The sequence below is a fragment of the Kryptolebias marmoratus genome, linkage group LG7, assembly GCF_001649575.2.
Source record: "Kryptolebias marmoratus isolate JLee-2015 linkage group LG7, ASM164957v2, whole genome shotgun sequence".
NCBI lineage: Eukaryota > Metazoa > Chordata > Actinopteri > Cyprinodontiformes > Rivulidae > Kryptolebias > Kryptolebias marmoratus.
This window is the reverse complement of record NC_051436.1, coordinates 17,107,349-17,125,403: the sequence shown is the minus strand read 5'-3', so window position 1 is coordinate 17,125,403 and position 18,055 is coordinate 17,107,349. Positions and strand designations below refer to the sequence as shown.

The 18,055-nt window shown below is 43.4% G+C and overlaps 2 protein-coding genes across 4 annotated transcripts in view; both read left to right on the top strand.

Moving 5' to 3' along the window:
- The window catches only part of LOC108244246, a 62,940-nt gene extending 55,560 nt beyond the window's left edge, over nucleotides 1–7,380 (top strand). For 2 of the 3 annotated variants that reach the window (XM_037976659.1, XM_037976657.1), the window contains 3 exons: nucleotides 4,680–5,000; nucleotides 6,273–6,611; nucleotides 6,694–7,380. In XM_037976659.1, the coding sequence (XP_037832587.1) occupies nucleotides 4,680–5,000; nucleotides 6,273–6,611; nucleotides 6,694–6,785 (752 nt within the window). In that variant the 3' untranslated portion in view covers nucleotides 6,786–7,380. The remainder of the gene's footprint in view (nucleotides 1–4,679; nucleotides 5,001–6,272; nucleotides 6,612–6,693) is intronic. The other variant, XM_037976658.1, reaches the window with a different exon arrangement.
- A 1,215-nt stretch (nucleotides 7,381–8,595) lies between these two features.
- Nucleotides 8,596–18,055, top strand: part of pde5ab (phosphodiesterase 5A, cGMP-specific, b) — a 124,991-nt gene continuing 115,531 nt past the window's right edge. The window contains exon 1 of the mRNA XM_017430338.3: nucleotides 8,596–8,819. Within this exon, the coding sequence (XP_017285827.1) occupies nucleotides 8,815–8,819 (5 nt within the window). The 5' untranslated portion in view covers nucleotides 8,596–8,814. The remainder of the gene's footprint in view (nucleotides 8,820–18,055) is intronic.

Here is an 18,055-nt window from a genome sequence, read left to right as displayed (position 1 = left end):
ATAAAATGTGGGAAAACACATCACCTCAAAGTGTCAGCAAAGTGCCCCAAAGATTGTCTGAGGGAACAAAGGATGTTCTCTGGTTTTAATGCTTAGGTCCCCTCCCCTCCTTCAGAGAGTGTCCCTCTCCTCTGGAGGTCAAAGGGCAACTTCTTCCCCCTTCGTGCCTGGCACCTTGGTTCAAATCCAGGGCTTCTAACACATACCTCTCTTTCCAGATAAACTAAACAACTACTTGTCAAAGCGTTTTTAAATGGTGGCTAAATATAAAATGGTGATAAACACAAATCAGATTAAGATATAATAATCAAATGTTAAATAAAGCCTGGGAGAATAAATACAAGGCCTTCTATTCCACAACATTAAGATTATATGCAGAACTGCTGCTCTTCTTATGATTAAATGCTGTTTAAGTGAAAGCTTGGTTTTGTCTAATTCCACATCATGTTATGTAACTTTGTCTGTAATTTTGTTTATTGTGTTGTAAAGCACTTTGAGTCGCCTTGTGCTGAAAAATGCTATATGAATAAATGTACCTACCTACCTACCTACCAACATGCCAGATGCTGCTTCGAAAGGGCTCGCCCCTTGCGGGGCCCTGCGTAGCAAACAAACAGATTATCAGACTGCCGCAGAGAAGCTGTGCGACTGACATATGCTTCCAGAGCCCGAACAGGGCAGAGAGGCTCATCAGGACCCCCTGCATCAAGGCGAGCAAGCTGGAGGGGCACAGAGTGGCTCGTGGACAAGGCCACTTTAGGGAGAAACTCTACGTCAGGCCAAAGAGTAATGCCTGAACCAGCTGGGTTTCAACGGCAACAGGACTCGTGAACAGACAAGGCATGGAGTTCACCCACCCGTTTCGCCGAGGCCGTGGCAAAGAGAAAAGCGGTCTTCTTTGACAAACACTCGAGGTTCACCCCTTCCTGGGGTTCAAACGGAGGGGATCGCAGAGCAGTGAGGACGAGAGAGAGGTCCCACATGGGTACAACAGGGCGTGTGGGAGGGTGCAGCCGTCGGGCACCTCTCAGAAACAAGGAAACATCCTTGTTACGGCCCACCGTCTCTCCACCCACTAACGTATGCCAACAAGAGATGGCGGCAACATAAACTTTCAAAGTGGATGGAGACCGACCTTGAGAAAGCAATGTTTGAAGGAAGGTTAAAATGACAGAAATAGGGCAGTACACAGGATCCTCACATATAGCATGACACCAACTGCTAAAAGCTCTCCATTTATGGGTGTACAGCAGTCGTGTGGAAGGGGCCTTGTCACTGGTTATTGTACGCCCGATGTCCTTGTCATACTGTGAGAAGGAGACGCTGGGCCCCGTAGTGGCCACACCCAGAGGCGGAGGTGACTGGGATTGGGATGCAGAATATGGCCCCCCAGCTGTGACAGAAGGTCCTTCCTGTGGGGAAGGGGCATTAGAGAGCCGCAACAGAGCCTGTGCAGCAGTGGAAACCAGGTCCTCCCCGGCCAGAAGGGAGCCACTAGAAGGAGCTGATGCCCCTCCTGAAGGACTCTCAGGAGTGTCGGGCCTAACAGGGAGAGTGGTGGAAAAGCGTAGAGCAGCCCTCTCGGCCAGTCGTGTGCCAGTGCGTCCTGACACAAGGGACTGGCACCGTCCGCTAGGGAGAACCAAAGTGGGCAATGTGTCATCTCATGGGACGCAAATAGGTATACAGCTGCCTTGCCGTATTTCTGCCAGATGACCTCCACCACCTCCGGATGAAGCCTCCACTCCCCCGATGGTGGGCGTCCCCGAGATAGAATATCGGCCGGCCCATTGTGCATGCCTGGAATATGGGCCGCCCTGAGGCTGGCAAAAAGAGGGGCTGCCCAAGTCAAAAGCTTCTGGGTCAGCCTCAGCAATGTTATTGACCGTGTTCCCCCCTGATGGTTGATGTAAAAGACCACCCCAGTACTGTCCGATCGCACCAGGACATGTCTCCCGCACAGGCCTGGGAGGAAATGTTGTAGTGCCCGCCGCACGGCCTCCAACTCCAAGGCATTGATGTGCCGTAGTTTGTCCCTTTGAGACCATGTCCCCTGGGCGATCCGTCGCTGCCACAACACCCCCCACCCTGTGGTGGACGCGTTGGTAGAGACCACCTCTTGTCGAGACTACAGCGAGCCCAGTGGGACCCCCTTCGTCATGAACACCGTGTCTCGCCACTGTGCCAGTGATGCAAGACACTGAGGGGACACCCGCAGTCTTCTGCTTCGATGCAATGCACGAGATGGGTCTAGCCCCAGGCCGCTGAGCCACATCTGTAGTGGCCACAGAGACAAAAGTCCCAGGGATACCACGGTAGCGGCGGCAGTCAGTTTGCCCAACAGACGAAGGTAAGCAATGCAGGGTGGTGCGCGGCCGGGTAGAAAGGCGGGCAGCGTCTTTAGAATGCCCTCCACACGCTGAGGCGACGGGCAAGCAGTCATAGTGAGGGAGTCCAACGTGATCCCCAGAAACGTAACCACCTGCGAAGGAAACCAAACTTGGGCACCATCCTGCATGGCCGCCAAGAGCCTGCCATCAGAGGTCGGCCGTGAAAAGGCCCTAGTGTCCTCCCAACAGGCATGAACCTGCTTCACAATATGGTCAGATGGGGGACCATAAAGGATGACCTAGGAGTAGGACGCCGAAAGAAGGCACTGGAAGCAGCAGGCTGGCCCTGCGGAGCATCCAGCTGCAACCGAGCAAGACCAGTCTTCAAGGTGGCCATTACTGAACCCTCCTCTTCCGACCGAGAGCAGGAAGAGGTACGCTAACTGGCTGATATATATGAGCCTGATTCAAACTGCCCTTGAAAATCAGTACCAGACGCTGCTAGAGAGATAGCGTCATCTTCCAAAACAGGGAGCCCTGAACCCGTGCTCTGCCCTGCACGTCCATCATCCACGCCACAATCACTACCCTGATACTTAGGCCGACGGGCGTATACAGCAGGGAACCCGGTCGAGCAGAAAACGCCACCCGGGGTTCCCCAGCAGCGAAACGGCTGCACTCCCCCAAAGCAAGTGCGAGAATGGCTGCGATGTAACAGTATAGGCCTGCCGAACACGGCGGCACAAACAAACTAAAGCGAGCCGAAAACGGCTGCTACGCTAACAAAAATAGCCAGCCGGACACAGCGGCACAATAAACAAAAGCGAGCCAAAAACAGCTGTTATGCTAACAAATAGCAGACACCCTGCTCAGGTCGGTCTAGTCAACACCGCACCACCAATAACAGGTAGCGAGTAGCGAACACGCACCCGCTCCCGTCCCGAAAAAAGGAAGAAAAACAACTTACCACACAAGTTGTATCAAGAGAAGCTTGCGCAGCCTCTGGAGGGCAAGAACTCCTCGCAGCTCTCACCACAGTCTCGAGGCTACCAGCGACAAGTAAAACACACAATGTCTTACCACCTGTTCAACCTGCATGCGAGAAGATGAAAAGGGACTGGGCTGCCATTCGTCACGTGTTTATATAGGCTACCGATGTCACCGGTTGGTACATGTTGGTATATGGTACTCGACCTGTGCATGCACAAGAGTGATCATTCAGTGCTTTAAGCATCAGTTGAAGCTTCGGTGGGATTGACAAAGCAGCTGGATGCTTTGACTCTGGACAACTTCTACTTGTAGACAGAAGTTTGAGTACAGAACAGGCAGACTGATCAGCAGACAGACATCAGCATTAAACTTCCTGCAGCAGGAAACCAAAAGTCCTCTTTTCAAATCTGACAGGAGCATTTGTCCTGAAATCAGCAGCACTAACATGACATCAAGATCTGCAGCTTTTCCCACTAATTTCACAGGAAATCTGAAGAAATCAGCTTGATTTTCTTACAGCTTCTTCCAAAGTAACAATGTAGATCAGTATAGGTTGCATCTGTTCTCTCAGTGTTTGCAGAAGAACATTTCAGTAGGACTTTGGCTGATTGTCTCTCACTAACTAGTTGTACTAACAGGTTAAAGTAGTTGAAGCAGCAGGTCAGTAACTAAGTCAGGCTGTCAGAGAGAGAAGTTTGTGAGGAACAGGAAGAAGCTGAGGGACTCAGGAGAACTCAGAGACCTTTATGTTGATGTGGACCGAAAAGGATGTCCTTGTGTCTTCTGACAATGAGACAGACAGCAGAAGACCATGTCCTCTGGGGGGAATTAACAGTCCTCATTTCAACCGGACTTTGTGTCTCCAACATCCAGTACGGGAAGATATGAAGTCTTCTTTCAGTTCTTCACCTTCATCCAAACTGAAAACTGGTCCCACTGAGATCCAGTCTGGTTCTGATGGTTCCTTTTCTTTCTGCCAGTGTGAGTGAAAGCTGAGCTGAATGTGAACATTTCATCAACATGTAGAAAGAGTGAAGAAGTGGAAAGCACCAGCTTGAACAGAGTGTTGACTGCTTGTTGTGTCTGTCTGCAGCTTTCTGTTGGCTCTCCTGTTCTCACTGAGGACTTTCTGTCCAACAGTCAGCTCCCAGTCAAACAGCAACATTCAGCTGCTTCTAGTCAACAAACTGTCCCTGCAGGCTGCTGCTGATTGGACACACAGTAAAGACAACACTGTCTCTGTTCAGTGGACACATGGCACATGTCAGACAGCTTTGCCCTCGATCCAGTCAAAGAAAATGTTCTCAGAGCTGCTGCTGCTGTCTGTCCAGCTGATCTTCTTCTCTGTTGTCCTCTCAGTCCCACAGGTGGAGGACGATGTGGAGTCTGTCCTGCTGTCCTGTAGATCCACAGTTCACCTGTCAGAAGACACTAAAGTGGAGTGGAGGGATAGTAGATACAGGAAGGTCCATGTGTTTGAGAACAGCTCTGATCGATGTGAAGAACAGAACCAGTTGTACAGAAACATAACAAAGATGAATGAAGACCTGCTGAGAACTGGAGACCTCAGTCTGACTCTGAAACACCCCACAGATGGAGACAGTCAGACCTTCACCTGCAGCGTCTACAACAGGGAGGGAAACATCCTGATGAGGAAACAAGTTCAACTGGAGGTCAAAGGTCAGTGTTTTAAATGTCATGTTGTTGTATTTTTCCAATCAGCTGATTAGTTGTGATCAATCCTGATCAGAGTCTTATTAGAAGCTGAAAGTGAAATGTGTGTGTTTGAGTTTCAGAGTCAAAGTAAATGTGATGGAATGAGTGTTTTTCATTGAACACAACAACACATTAGAATGAGTGAAGATGAGGAAACCCTGCAGGAGGCAGAGATCCAGGACAGACAGGGACAAGTTTACAGCTAAAGGTTTTAGAATGAGGGAAGACCTCGCTCAGATAGTTAACACAACATTGAACACACACATCAACACACATGTCAACAAACGTAAGGACACACATCAACACACACTCTCTGTACAGATAAACAGGTTTTCAACTGTTGGCAGATGTTCTGGTTCCAGATGAGGAACATCTGGATCCTCTTTGGAACTCTTTGACGCTGAAAATAAAATGAAGTAGAATCAGAACTTTGAATTTACTGATTTTGGTTTTCTTTCAGTTTATAACAAGCTTTATGTTTGTCTCCAACTTTCGAATCATTCAGTAAAGTGATGAAGACCTGCTGCTGCTGCTGCTGTCTGTCCAGCTGATCTTCTTCTCTGCTGTCCTTCAGTCTCACAGGTGGAGGTGGAGTCAGGGGTGGAGTCTGTCCTGCTGCCCTGCAGAACCACAGTTCACCTGCCTGAAGACACTAAAGTGAAGTGGAAGGACAGTAAAGACAGGAAGGTCTATGTGTTTGAGAACAGCTCTGATCGATGTGAAGAACAGAACCAGTTCTACAGAAACAGAACAAAGATGAATGAAGACCTGCTGAGAACTGGAGACCTCAGTCTGACTCTGAAACACCCCACAGNTGAGGAAACCCTGCAGGAGGCAGAGATCCAGGACAGACAGGGACAAGTTTACAGCTAAAGGTTTTAGAATGAGGGAAGACCTCGCTCAGATAGTTAACACAACATTGAACACACACATCAACACACATGTCAACAAACGTAAGGACACACATCAACACACACTCTCTGTACAGATAAACAGGTTTTCAACTGTTGGCAGATGTTCTGGTTCCAGATGAGGAACATCTGGATCCTCTTTGGAACTCTGTGACGATGAAAATGAAAGAAAGTAGAATCAGAACTTTGAATTTACTGATTTTGCTTTTCTTTCCGTTTGTAAAAAGCTTCATGTTTGTCTCCAGCTAAAGAGTCATTCAGAAAAGTGATGAAGACCTGCTGCTGCTGTCTGTCCAGCTGATCTTCTTCTCTGTTGTCCTCTCAGTCCCACAGGTGGAGGTGGAGTCAGGGGTGGAGTCTGTCCTGCTGCCCTGCAGAACATCACCTGATCTGCCAGGAGAGGCTGTATTGGAATGGAGGGATAGTAGAAACAGGAAGGTCCATGTGTTTGAGAACGGCTCTGATAAACCTGAAGAACAGGACCATTTCTACAGAAACAGAACAAAGATGAATGAAGACCTGCTGAGAACTGGAGACCTCAGTCTGACTCTGAAACACCCCACATGCAGGGACATAGGGACGTTCACATGTTGGGTCTGGAGGGCAGGGTTACGGTCAGACGAAGACCTCCTGAGACGGAAAACACTTCAGCTCAAAGTCGGAGGTTAGTTTTTGTCTGTCGGACTTACTTTCTGGATGTCTACCTGTTTGTCTGTCTCTGTGAGTGTCTTCTGTCTTCTCTGCAGAGAGAGTCCAGGTCCAGGATCAACCAGAGGACATTCGGACCAGAAGCAACTTTGTTGATCCGACTCCTCTGTTGGCTGATCAATCAGTCTGATCAGTTTGTTGATCAATCTTTGATCCTTGATCTAATCTGACTTTGGATCAAAGAGAAAATCTCAGGATCTGATGGATGAAGAAAGGACTGGTTCTGGTCCAAAGCCTGTCTCGTGATCAATACTGATCAGTATAGATGTAGGAGTTCTTCTTCAGAAGCAGAGACATGTCTCCATCATTTATCTGTGTGTCCCTCAGCTTCAGACTGCTGTGGAGCAAAGGATGTTGGTAATTTTCTTGTTTCTGTAGAAGGAACCGTCTGTTCAGTTCCCCAATGTTTTCTTCTTTGGGATTTGGACCCTGAGGCATTATCTCCTCCTCCAGGTTCTCCAGGACCTGCTGTTATGAAGGAGGAGAAACATCAGTAACTTCAATTTTTCATTAAGCTTAAAGACAACTTCATTGTCAATAAATTACCAATAAAAGTCTTAAAGTTTTATCAACTGACATTACTGTCATGGACATTGTGTCATACACACATTTTCTTTGTGGAATATTGTTTGTATTTGTGCTGATATCAGTTTGTTTTCTATTTGTTTGTTACAATGAAGATAAATAAAGTTGGAAAAAATAAAATAAAAATCCTGACAACAGCACCACCTGCAGAAGGCTTCTCTCTGAGGCACTTTTTTCTGATTTCTGAGGATGTCCTAAAATGTACACCGTACAGGACAGCAGGGGGAACAACCTGAGACACACGATTAATTAATCTCTGCAGATTTTAATATTAAATTAATCTCAGGTTCTGCAGCAGGTCTCAAAAACTTTCCACAAATGAAACGTGTGTTACCTGTCTGCAGGTGGGCAGCAGCTGGGGGCGTGTTAGTGTGAAACCTCCAATCAGATCTGACAATAAGACTGGAGTTAGTGTGAAGCTCCACCCCACTCTGCACAGAGACTCCACAGCCAATCAGAATGCTGGGATCCTATTAGAGCTAGGAGCAGTAACAAACATTAACCAGCAGAGGGTGCTCTAAGCCCCACCCATGTCTGACATCATCACAGGTATGATACCTGAGTGTTGGCAGCAACAAGTCTGTAGAAACATCAAGGTTACAGACATTTTGGTTTACAAGGTTACAAAACTTAATTCACAACTATGCATTATGATTTACAAGCACAAAATATTTATGACTGGAATTTGTGCCTATATGCAATGTGTTAAATTGCACATGTGCACCACAGACAGCCGCAGGCAGCAGCTATTCTGCCCGTGCAGGAGGACATCAGAAACAGCAATAATGGCAGATGGCTGAGTGCTTTTTATGTTACTCACCCTTTTCAACATATAGCAGCAACCCAACCTATAACAACCTGTAAGTCCAAACAAAAGTCCATGTATTCACCTATTTTGGATGGAACTGTTTACATGCTGGAGAGACTGGTGTCATCTAGTGGCCTCATATAGGAACTACAGCAGGTTGATGCGTTTGCAAAGAAACACTCAAGGAGGAAGGAGCTGAGCTACAGGCATGCACTGTACTCCTGGGCGTTTTCCACCAGTGCATGTCAGGTGTGCACACAATACAATACGTTGCTGTGCGCTCAGACAGGTTCCCAGGAAGTTGCCGCCTAAAAACACCAAACAAGTGAAATGTCTGTCAAAGTCATACAGATATCTCAAATGTTGGGAATGAGAGGTGTAGGATTTGTGGATTTGAGTGCTGACAGTCTCCCCTAGAGGCCTGCACAGTCTCCAAGCTACGGAGGAGGAGGAGGAGGAGGAGGAGAGGGGAGGGAAAAAGAGGGATTATTGGAGGGGGCAATGTTGTGACACCAGAGGCTGGTAAGGTTTAATTCGTCAGACACTGGTTACGACAATGATCCCGTCTCTGCTTAGCTAACTCACTTTTGTACACTCTTTTTTATTATTATTATTTAGCATTATTTTTCTACGCCATCAACCACTTCCAAACAGGCTCCAGCTGCGAGGTGACATCAGATCACAGGAGGAAACCCCCTTGGTGGACTCCTTCCTTGTGTGTTCATGACAGTGTTTGTTCGCGGGAAGGTTGCTTCTCTCTGCTGCCATGGGGTGAGTAAGATGCTCAGATCAGGACGAGGGCAGCTGGTTTCAACAGACCACAACTGCATTTATAACCATGAGAGAGCTCTTGTTTTGTGTGTGTGTGTGTGTGTGTGTGTGAGGGGGGGGGTAGGCTGAGGGATGAGGGAAGTTCAGTGTTGTGCTTTGTCAGGGAGGAGGAACAGTTTGTGTGACACCTCTGTGGTGAAACAGAGCACTCAGTTTGCATGTTCATTTGCATATCTAAAAACATGATGGAACAACTGAAGTGTTTTTGTTTTTTTTTTGTCAAACAACAAACTATGTAAAGAAATAAAGGTTGCGGATAATAAAAATAAGGTTTACGGCTCGAAGGGATGTTCTGAACATTCTGAAGTGGGGTTCTGAGTAAAAGTTTTGAACAATTATTATCTTACCATTGGTAGATAGCTCTTTGACCACCTCAGTGTGGAGAAATAATTTCATGGTGACTCTGTACATCTTGTCTTATTGAAGCTATCAGCTGCTTTTTACAACATAGCATCACAGGGTCAGCAGTCCTTCAGGTCCTTCCTCTTGGATAAACATTTTTTATTTCCCCCTCTGCAGGTCTCCAGTGGGGGGTACCACAAGGTTTCATTCTTGGACCACTTTTTTATTCTTTATACCTGCTCCCTTTTAGTGCTATTGTTCATATTTTATGCAGATGACTGTCAAGTTTATCTTCTTAATCACACTGGTACATGCTCTGTCCATCCTCTCCTTGACTGAATGATTGGCATCAAGATTTGGATGGCTCTAAATTTTCTGAATTTCAATGAGAAAAAGATAGAAGTTATCTTGTTTACACCTAGTGGCACCAACAGAAACCCCTGCATTGACTTTTCCTTTCCATGCTCTTTATGAGAAAACCCTTATCCTTCCCTAAAACTAAACAGTCGTGTAAACGCAGTAGTCCATATCCAGCTTTTTTCCAGTTGAGACGTCTGTCTAAAATGAAGCCTATCTTGTCTAAAAGAAATTTTGATTCAGTAATTCATGCTTTTATAACATCTCTGCATGAATATTGCAATGCACTACTATTTGGATTTAATCAGGCTTCTGTTCCTCATTTGCAACTGGTTCAAAATGCTGCTGCTCAATTTTTAACTAGTACAGGCAAAAGAGAACACATTTTCCCAGATATTATTATTTATTAGTTTATGTATATATTTTAAAACCATTTACACTTTGGTAGGTCAGCTTATTCAATAATGCAATAATACTAATTCACATCTACACCAAATTCAGTTTTATTTTACACTGAAGGACAACCTTTTAATATTTTTCTATTCTGTCCAAAAGGAATAAATACATTCTGAATCTGATTCTGATACACTGCTGTCAGTTTCAGAATATGTGGTTATTCTTACAGGATTCTGTGGTTATTTGCAAGTGCAAATAGCAGCAGCAGCTAGCTGTAGCACTTCCAGTACAGCCTGGGAATACTTCCTGCAGAAACTGTTTGTGTAATGAAACATTAATTGCAGCGTAAAGCATTTGCTGTTAACTCATCAGTCCATTCAGAATTAAACTCGTCGTTTGTTGAGCTACGTACCTCCAATATGTAAGAAATTTTTTATTTCTTTTAATACTTCACTACATTAAGACATCGCTTAAAATTTAGTTTAACTTAAGCTCAAAAACACCAAATAAGACAGAACAAGACAAGATACTACACATCAAACAGGACAAACCACACCAAAATATAAAGTCAAATAGCTCAAATTAAAGACGATGTGAATCACAATTAGGCAAACAATAAATATTTAAAGGCCTAGCATTCTTTGAAGGAATGCATATGACCCACCTCCTTTTATGTCAGTTTTAAATTAAGAGTATCTTTCATGGAGAAATGACCGAGTTGTAGCCGTTTAGGTCAAACCTTGAAAGTAACGTTATGCACAACGTCAGACTCAGAGTACTTGATGTGAATGATGCTCCGTGCTGCTATATTAGATTTTACCTCATCTGTTAAATTGACAACTATAGTCATTTTTGTGTTGGCTAATGTCATTTAGCTGTGGCAGCCATTTTGAATTAGACTCCAAAAGTTAATCAGTTGTAGATGTACATCCAGTGTCTACTTTCTGAAAATTTCATTCAAATTCATCCAGTGGTTCATTAGATAATTTGCTAACAGACATACAGGGTCGACTCCAACACTTAATGCAAAGGTTTCAGTTGAACATCTTGCACAATAAGTATGGAGTATTTGTTGTGAATGTTTCTCAGCTACAACCTCACCAACCTTTAGCAGAATATCTTTGAAAGTGATTAAAGAATAGCCATTTTTGTGTTTATTGTCCTTATCGCTTCATTTTTGATTTTTGGTGGCAGGTGCAAACCAGATTAAAACAAATTGCAGTGCATTAGGAAGGACAGTAGGAGGAGCCTCGCTTGTTGAACAGAGGAGATAATGAAGGATGATGAGAGCTGAGGGCCCTCACTGTCTGAGGATATGAGCTGTCAGAGAATCAGGTGGATCTCCACATGACACTTTTTAACATTGTTTGATGGAAGTGGCTGAAAAAGGTCCACAATATCCACTTGACAGAGATAAAACTTCGATGCCACCACCACACAGCAGAGTTTCAGGCTCTGCCTAAAGTTCAGAGTCACTTTTGTTTATTCCCTGACTATTTACACTCCAGTCGCACGACTTCATTGAATGAGGGCCAGGCTTGGTGTGCCGACTGTCGCGTTTTGACCAGCTCTCTATTTGGATCTTTTTCTTTTCTTTTTTTTTTTTCATGTGTCAAGTGTTGCCGCCCACCAAGTCTAACATAAATAAACACAGCATCCACAAAAGAAAAAAAAAAAAAAGAAAAGGGCAGCTCTGCAGCAGTTCCCAGAGAGGTCGTGGGACTTGTAGGCTGGAGTACGGAGCTGGAAAGGCCACACCAAGAAAGCCTCACCTCTGCCCTTCACTCCACCCCTGTCTGAAAGTGGACTGCTGATTGGTCGAGGCAGCCGCGGGAAGTGGACACTTTGGCTTGTGGACCGGTCAGTTTCTTATATCTCCCTTGCGCTTTTGGTTTTATTTGTTATCGTTTTTAGGATCAGATAAACTCTGGGGTTCTTTATGCCATTAGCATGTTTTTTTCCCCCCTCTGATCTCCAGATTCTTGACATTTTTCCCACTTGCTTTCTAAAACAGCTCTTCAGCTCTAGCGTCTTATCAGCGAGTGACAGAGGAGTTACCTCAGTCTACTCGAGCTGAAGGATGAGTTTGCCGTGTCTATATAAGGCCTCAGTCTTCTCCCCCCCGCCCTCCCTGTTCCCGCTGCTCGTTCTGTAGTTTGACCCATTTAGAAGTGGAAACATCTCAAGAGGCTCTTTCGCTTTGTTTTTTACCGCATGGGATGAGAGATGTTTATCTGCAGACTTCTTCTCAGATGATCAGAGGAGTGGACGGGTTGAAGCGCACGGGGCTGGTTGTGCTCAGAATCTTGGAGGAATTCTGGGTTTGAGCTAAACCTCTGGATTGTAGCTTTAATTCGGGCTCGCTTGGAGCTCACTGATTACCAAACACATGCTAGTTTCCGTTTTGTTATTTCAAGCTGCATTAATGAGAGCTTTACAGATCGCCATAGATTCTGTGAGGATGCTGGATGTGATTGGGTGGCTGCAGGCCCAGAGGTTTACCACCCAACCACAGGTTTATGCAGCTCTGCAATAATAGTGCCAATGTTTTGTTTCATTTTCTACAGTGTTTTTTGTAAGTTATTGGTGTCAGGCACTGGGTTGCTGGTTTGCCTCTTGCTGGTAACAATGTAACCTGTAATACTACCTGTTGCAATGGGTCAGGCCGTCTGACAACCCCATCTAGGCTCCAGCTTAGTTGTGGCTGGACACCCTGATAGAGTGATATAAAATATCTGCCTACGATCTTTGGTGGGGCATTGCCAGTTAGTGTTTCGTGACAGGCACTTCCCCAGGAGTGCTGATAAACATGCCTAAAATCCAGTAAGTCACTGCAACAGGAATTGACTTTGGTTTGTCTCTGGATATGTCAATCATTTCCAAAAAGTGTGCTGTTAACCCATGCAAATGTTTGCAAGCAGTTTCCCGAATGACAAGGGAAAAAAGAGCCTTTCAGTTCCGAAGAGAAAATTCGGAGCTCAGATACAACGGAAGTCAATGAGAGGTTAGGTGTGTGAACTCTGCACTCTGAGGGCATTTGAGAGAAAACCACAGGTCTTACAGCAGTGGGAGACAAAATGCCTAAAATGTGGATATTTTGATGTATAAACTGTGCAAAATGTGTAAGATTTGTAGGAGTTAGAAACAGTTTTTTTGCAAAACGTTTGGTAAGTTTACACAGCTTCATCACATTTTTATTTTTTCTTTATCTTTTGGATGCACCCCAGCAGATCATCTTCCTCCCAGCTCAAATCCCACCAGCACCCTGCTGGTTAACAGCACCTGAGGTTGTTGTTGTTAACCCAGGCTGGTAAGGCGGTAGTATGATCCAGCAGCACAGTCGTAGATTTGCATATTTGTTTAGGCAACAATTTTAAGCCAGATGCCTTTCCTGACACAACCCTCACCATTTATTCGAGCTGGGGACCGGCACCAGAAGTACACAGAAAGTCCCTGTCCAATGGCTGGAAATCATCACTCTCTAAGTTGAACATTCTGTGGTAAAATCTTCCAAAATTATACAACTTAAAATCTGAAAGGCATCAAAATACACATAAAGTCCAAATATCTGTTACCCATTTAAACTTTGAATAAGGTTTCTACTGCGAAGCAGAAACAGCTTCTTTCACAAAATCCCATTGTTGTGTGTGGGATCATTTTTTGGCAATTTATGAGAATTTTGTCAGGCAATGAACTTCAACCAAAAGTCGTATCCCTCACACACAATCGCAGCCTAAGTTTTGTCAATTTTGAAGCATTTACCACAGAGCGTTGAACTTAAATGATGATGTCACACAATAACTTTTGAGCTGTCTGAACTTGTCAAAGTCTTTAAACTCTTCTATTTTCCACAAACTTTATACAGTTTCTACATCCGAATGTAGGCCTTTTTTGTCATATTTCCCCCAGTGTTTCTCACATTGCTATAGGAGTTTTGAGAAGAAAAAAAAGAGTAAAACTAAAGGAATGCCTGTTAGTTTGTTTTATTATAAGTTTTTGATGTGGTTTCTCTTCATTCTTAAAAAAATCTCTGATCAGTCGCTGTCTCTGCAAGCCTTTAAAGCCTGATTAGATATAAACATGGCAGACAGATGTGTGTTTATACAGGGATATATTTGCTCTTTCTCCAGTGTTAAAGCCCTTCAGGGTGGAACGGTTTGATTAACGGCCCTGCTCTCCAGCTAGTTTTGGATGAGGCGTGCGAGCTCTGCTTGGAAGTTGTTACTTTGCAAAGGGAACATGTAAGCAAAGGGCATGTGCTTCTCATCACTCCGGGAACGACAAGTGCATGTTGAAAACACAACTGAGCTTTTGTTGTTTGGTTCAACATTTCTCTGTTCTCTCTCTGTTTCTTTCTTTAGCGTGGTTTAAGTCATTCCTGTTGAGGCTAGATGAGTTGCTTTTTTACCCCCTGAGAGAAAGACAGACATGGAGCCAAGTTCCCATTGTGTGATTACCGAATTTCCATTTCAGGATATGAGCTATTTTAAGCAAGTCCTTGTTAAAAATAAACCTCAAAAAATGACATGAGATGGAGAAGAAAATTTGAGATTTAGGGATCTGGGCGGGATGGAAGCTGTTTACATTATCTGTAACCTGTGGAAATATGGGCTTCCTGTTTCAGACTGTGTCCAAAATTCTCTGTAAATATTAATTCAGAAGAGTTATCAGGTGACATGTTTTGCACTTTTTGGAAATGTTTTGAAGGAGATCTGTGTGTAGCATTATGTGATTTACACTGAACCCACATGGTACCTGTCAGGAGGATGATTAGCACAGCCTCAGCAGCCGGCTGACAAGTAAAATCCAGGGGTAAACTGACTCAAAAATAATCTGTAAATAGTAAGGGTGTAAGTTACAGCATACAAAAATTACAGTTCGGCACACACCTTGGTTTTGAAGTCACAGTTTGGTACAGTTTTGGTAAAGCAGGAATAAAAAACAAAACAAAAATGTCTTCTTTTTTTATCCAACAGTGAACTAAATACAAAACAAGATAGCCTTCACTGATTAAAAATTGCACATCTCAAGAAAACGACTCTAAACTGTCATGGTTATTGGTATTTGTGTAAGCTTCTGTTTTGTTTCTGGTTTTCTGTTTGTTTCTGTGTTCATGTTTGCTGTCACTATTCACTCCTCCCCAGTCAATCTTTTGCCCTTGATTATCTGCCACGCCCATCTCCACCTGTAAGTCATTGTAATCACTCACCTGTGCCCACTCCCCATAATTATCCCCTGTGCATATAACCTGGTCATTTCCTCTCACACACCACTGGATCATTCCGCTTTGCCTGTTAAGTTCTTGTTTCGTCTGGTTTTGCCTTCGCTCCTCGTTTTTTTTGGATTTTGATAGTGTTTGTTTTGCTGCCACGCCAGCCCTTTTTGTTTGTATTTTAGTTAAATAAAGTTTTACGTTCGTTAAAGCCATGCGTCTGCGTTCTGGGTTCGCCGCCATATCTCCACCATGTGACACTAAACATAAAGATGCAAATTTAGTAATGTTTCTTTTTTTTTAATCATCAACATATATTACAACAAGATAAAGGATCAGAAGCTGAGTTGAAGCCACAAAGGATGAACCCCACACCTCCATGTAAACGAATAGGGAAATATCCCTGATTAAAAAATAAAACTACTCCCTGTATGTTTTTTCAGGTGTTAATTTTTTCAAATTATTAATGTAGCTCTTACCTTTTTGCCATATGTTTAACTTTGTACTTTTAAAATATGTTTAGTTTCTGCTGCTTAAAAAGAAGTGTCATGTTTCGCTGTGATTGACATTGTGACAGCATGCTGGGAGGATGTGTAGGTGGGACCTTTGTGTCATATACAGTACAGTTTAAACCAGATGTTTCTATACACTGTATAAAAAACACTACCATTTTATTCCTTACCTTTTGAAATTTAATCAGACTAAACTTTACTTATATTAGGTCACTTAGGATTCCTAATATTATTTCTATCTGCTATATGGACAAATAAAAAAGTTTTTTTTTCTTTAGAGAATTTAGTTTAAAGTCCTATGTTTAAATACACTAAGATTACTGTGCCTTTAAACAATTTGGGAAAGCCCAGATGATGATGTCATGGCTTTAATTGGTTGGCTGACAACATTTAAGTTAATTGGAGGGACACCTGTGGATGTAGTTTAAGCTAAACCCCAAACACTCTGCTTCTTTGTGTGACATCATGGAATAAAAGAAAAGAAATCAGCCAAGATATCAGAAATAGAATTGTCGACCTCCACAACTCTGGTTCATCCTTGGGTACAATTTTCAGATTCCTGAAGGTGAAGGCACGACTCAAAGCTATAACATTCGTCTTAATGAGCAGTGAACATGCTTTCACGTCACTCTTCAAAAACTTCTTATGACAACAAAATGCTATGTTTGTTGCTAGTCATTGTTTTTGAAGAAGGGACCCTAGAGGTGGCAAAGTTGCTAAAATGTCAAAACTGTTAATACTGGCCAAATAGGCTCTGCCTTCTATTTTCTGTGTCCCTGAGATGCTCTACTGTGATTTCACTGTGCTTTATACGCTCATCGTGGCACAGATCTCTTGGATCATCAGAATTCATTTACATGCCAGAAGATAAGCATGATGCTACTGTGATGGGTATCACATCTGCACTAGGTTGTTTCCATGACCGTGTCAGGATCATGGTTGTAGCCCAGGCTTTCGGCCAGCATGACCAGTTGTGCTTCAAGTTCTTGGCAACCAAGCCATTGAGGTGTATGCAAATGCCACTTCATAGATACACTGCTGCCGTGCTCCACCCAGACCCCCAGTGTTTTAAAAGGTCATGTGACACCAATCCAGTTGTTGTAACGATCAGACATAAACGGGATGCATTGCAGAAATCCATTTAGCCCAGTTTGTTTATCAGGAGTCCTTCCTTCATATGAACCGACTAACTGCAGATAAGACATTTATTAGTTATTAGTTCTTTAGAAAGTTCTCCTTGAGAGCACGCAGATAGCAAAAAGAAAAAAACTAAATACTATAGTTCCCTTTAGCCCTCAGTAAAAGATCAAGGACATTGATTAAGTGACCTGAGGTAGCTTTAGGCATTAAAAATTAAGGGCTTGGTATTGTACATGTAGGCATGTACAGTTTATCACCACTGCCTTTCACACCACAGATCATCTTGTGTTGGAAAACAATGGAGCTGTGGCCATTATGGTCAAACCTTGTAATGGAAAATATTCATGATCTCAAACAACACTGCAGAATCTGTTAGAGCTCAATGTATGTGTTAAGAACAGCTACTACCACATCAAACCTTTGCTCAGTATTGGTAAATGTGACAAAGTTAAAGCCTCTTTGTGTCAGCTAAGGTCGATCAGCTGTGGCAGCCATCTTGAATTGGGTTGACTCCAAAAGTTAATCAGTGGTAGATGTACATCCATTGATTACTTTCTGAAAGTTTCAATAAAATCTAAGTATTGTTGGTGACTCTCAGACACAGCCACACCAAATTTCAGGTCAATATCCATCAAATTAACGAAGTTCTAGCCATTTTTGTGTCTCATAACTAAACTTGAAGAATCACAACTGGTCCTGATCCAGTCTCCTTCAGATATGAGTGACCCTACCTGAGGTGTGTTCCTGTTGGTGTTTGTCTGAATGAACCGACTAGCTGCCTGTTTATTAACGAATTACATAAAGACTGAGATAAACAGTTAAATTTAGACCTTCGTGTTTGACCTGCTGTATAGATTAGACTGGATGTACAGTTAATAATGGTGTCACAGCCTACTCACACTCTATAGTGTTCAATATAAGTTAATGTTTACCTATATCTTTGACATGGAAATATTTCAAGAATGTTCACAGATAAGAGGCTCCGTATGTAGAGTGTTAAAATACTGTAAATCCAGTTTAAAGAAGAATTGTATAATCAAGCATATTTTTATGTAAACCTAATTCTCATTATCACCAGTTGTTGAGTGTTTGTCTGTTAGAAAAATATCTCCTGCACAAGTGGATGGATTTTAATGAAACTCAGAAAGTAATCATTGACTGTATATCTACAGCTGATTAGCTTTTGGAGTCAACCCCATTTAAGATGACTCCCACAA